The sequence below is a fragment of the Psammomys obesus genome, unplaced genomic scaffold (assembly GCF_907164565.1).
Source record: "Psammomys obesus unplaced genomic scaffold, mPsaObe1.curated_primary_1811, whole genome shotgun sequence".
In the NCBI taxonomy this organism is placed as follows: domain Eukaryota; kingdom Metazoa; phylum Chordata; class Mammalia; order Rodentia; family Muridae; genus Psammomys; species Psammomys obesus.
Genome location: NW_026590062.1, coordinates 22,765,017 through 22,767,965, shown reverse-complemented (window position 1 = coordinate 22,767,965; position 2,949 = coordinate 22,765,017). Strand labels below are relative to the sequence as shown.

Sequence of the window (2,949 nt, the reverse complement as noted above, 5' to 3'; positions counted from 1 at the left end):
TCCCTTTCTACCATGTGACTTCCAGGGATTGAACTCACATTGTCAGTGTTGGTGGCAAGTGCCTTTACCCACTGAGCCATCTTGCCAGTCTTAGTAAAATCACATCTTTATTTAAAGCCCTCCAATGGAAACCATACTCTCCTTCCACCAGGACTACAATCCCTCTGAAGGAACTCATCAGGCTCCACAGGGGGAAAGGAGTCAAGAGCTGTTTTCAAGGGTCCTTGAGCTGAGCATTCAGCAGGGTCACAAACACTTCTGGGATTTCAACAGAGAAATGTATCTCTGCGCCCACTTGGCCTTCAGCTCGACACAGATTTTCTTACCTCTTTTAGTAGTGAATCTGTAAAAAAGAGATATAAAGTGAATGTTGACATCCATGGCTTTGAAGCTTATAAAAGAAGAGGGTGGGTAGACTTCCGATTTGTGTTCTTCCCTATCCAACAAAACTGCTACACTCCATTCCTGTCCTGCCCTTGCTAATTCTGCTTCTCCTTTCCATTTCCTCCAGAATCCACCCCACCCCCACCCTGTCCACATTCCCCAGGAATCATGTCTCAGAAGGTTTAGTTGCCAGGAAGTAATCTGTATGGTGACACTAGATACTTTGATTTACAATATAACAACTTTATTGAGACATAATTCACCCACTCCATGAAGCATATATTTGACACGATTAAGGATGATATAGCTCAGCAGTAGAGCACCTGCCTAGAATCCCCAGTGAGGGGCTAGGGTGTGGCTCTGTGGTATAGCACCTGCCTAGAATCCTTCAAAAGGGGCTTTGATGGGGTATAGCTCACTCAGGTATACAGTTGCCTAGCATATAGAAAGCTCTAGGTTCAATCCCCAGTAAGTTAAATAGATAAATAAAATTTGAAAGTGAGCACATGCTGGTTTAATAAAACTTCAGTATATTCATAGACTACAGAACTATTGCCCAACCAATTTTAATCTTCCACATGTGTGTATGCTTGGAGTATAACCCATGCCTTCACAATACTAAATAAATGTTTTACCACTGAGTTACACCACAGCTCTGAACAATGAATTTTAGAGGGCAGAAAAGAACCCCATAGTAATATGCCACTTAATTCTCTTTTTATACTTTTAAATTGCTTTGTAATAAGAGGGAAGCCCACTTGTTATGGTACAGATATGGGATCAGAGTACAGTTTGCTGGGAACCAGCTTTCTCTCTCCATGGAACCAGAAGATCAAACTCAAGCCGTTAGTCTTGGTGAAAGGTATTTTTATCTACTGGATCATTTCATCAAACTCAAAAATTTCCCCCTTTTTAAATGACATGGTCTTACCATGCAGCCATGGTGTGCTTCAATTTCATGATATTCCACCTCAGCCTCCTGAGTACTGGGATTACAAGCTTGTACCACCATATTCAGCTCTTGATTTTATATCATCATCATCATCATCATCACCATTATTATTTGTTTTTTCGAGTCAGGGTTCCTTTTTGTTACTGCAGCTGTCATGGAATTCACTCTATAAACCAAGCTGGCCTCAAACTCGGAGAGCCACCTGCTTCTGCCTCCCAAGTGCTGAGATTAAAGGCCACCACCACCACCTGGCTGGGCTCTCCATTTTATACCCAGCTCCTAGAGCAGGGCCTGCTGCATGCTGTGAAAGTCAGACTCTAAGTATCTCAAAGCCACATGTATTTGTTCAGAGGCAGGGCTATAGCCTAGGGTGGTAGCTGGTTTTCACTGTAAAGTTAAAAATCTAAAATCTGGGAAGTCTTGATGAAAGATTATCTAGATTAGGCTGGCCTGTTGACATGTCTATAGGACCTATTTTGAGTATATTAATGGAAGTAGGAAGACTGGCCCACTGTGGGTGGCATCAGTCTTTAAGCAGGGGACTCTGAACTGTGTAAGGGTAAGAAATCAGGCTGAGATCTATTGTAATACATCGATTCATTGTTCTCTGCTCTTGACTGTGAATATATGATCAGCTGCTTAAAGATCTTGCTATCTTGACTTTCCAGCAATGATGGATTGTGTCTTGGTTTCAGCTGTCAATGTTCATCTAAAAAAAAAAAAGTAACTCAAAGAATTTCCTCAATAAGATTGGTCTGTGACTGCATCTGTGAAGAACTGTCTTTATGAATGCAGAAGGGCCCAGGCAAGTATAAGCAGCACCTCATAGGCAGCACCATTGTGGGCCTGAACTATATAAAAAGCTACTAGAGAACATGATTTACAAAGCAAGCCCAAGAAGCAGCATTCTTTCGTGTTCTAGTCTGTTCCTGTCCTGAGATCTGACTTCCCTCTGTGAGGAAGTGTGATCCCAAATAAACCTTTTCCTCCCCAAGCTGCTTTTGGTCATTATAATTATCATAGCAACAGAAAGCCAACTAGAACAGAATGTCTCCCTTAAGGTGCTTTGATCAAGAGACAAGAAACAAAACAGAGACACCCTCTTCCTAGATTCCTATCCTCACATCCAGTCTGTCACTGTGAGCATCCACCTAGTTCCTGCCCAATGGCGTGACTGGCAGTGAAACCTAGAATCACTCACATCACACCCCCTTGGGAACAGCTGCTTTGGGTGATGTCATAGTTGTTCACCCAGTTCCACGGGACCTGTGGCAGAAAAAGAAGCAGCAGGGCTTGGACATGCCACTCCCGCCTAGAAATGGAGGGAAAGGACTTTGAGATGTTCCTGTAAGAGAGGAAAAGCTTCAGGGAGATACGTGTGGCGTCTCTAAGATGGACATGAGGAAGAAGGCCAAAAGAACAATGGGACTCAAGGAGAAGATCTTCATGGTACATTGACCTGGGTCCTTTATAGATGTCTTCTGGATTCCTCCTGTCTTGTCTTCTATGAGTCTGTGCAGAGCCTGAACATTGCAGAAAATTTTATGGTTTAAAACAAAGTAGTGTATGTGTGTGTGTGTGTGTGTGTGTGTGTGTGTGTGTGTGTGTGTGTG

At 42.9% G+C, this 2,949-nt stretch overlaps 1 protein-coding gene across 1 annotated transcript; it reads right to left on the bottom strand.

Annotated features, from left to right (window-relative positions):
• Positions 1–246: 246 nt before the first annotated feature.
• Ccl26 (C-C motif chemokine ligand 26) lies at positions 247–2,637 on the bottom strand. Its single transcript, XM_055606045.1, is given in 3 exon segments — positions 247–343; positions 2,538–2,604; positions 2,607–2,637. Coding segments are annotated over 3 exon segments (195 nt in total).
• Positions 2,638–2,949: the final 312 nt, after the last annotated feature.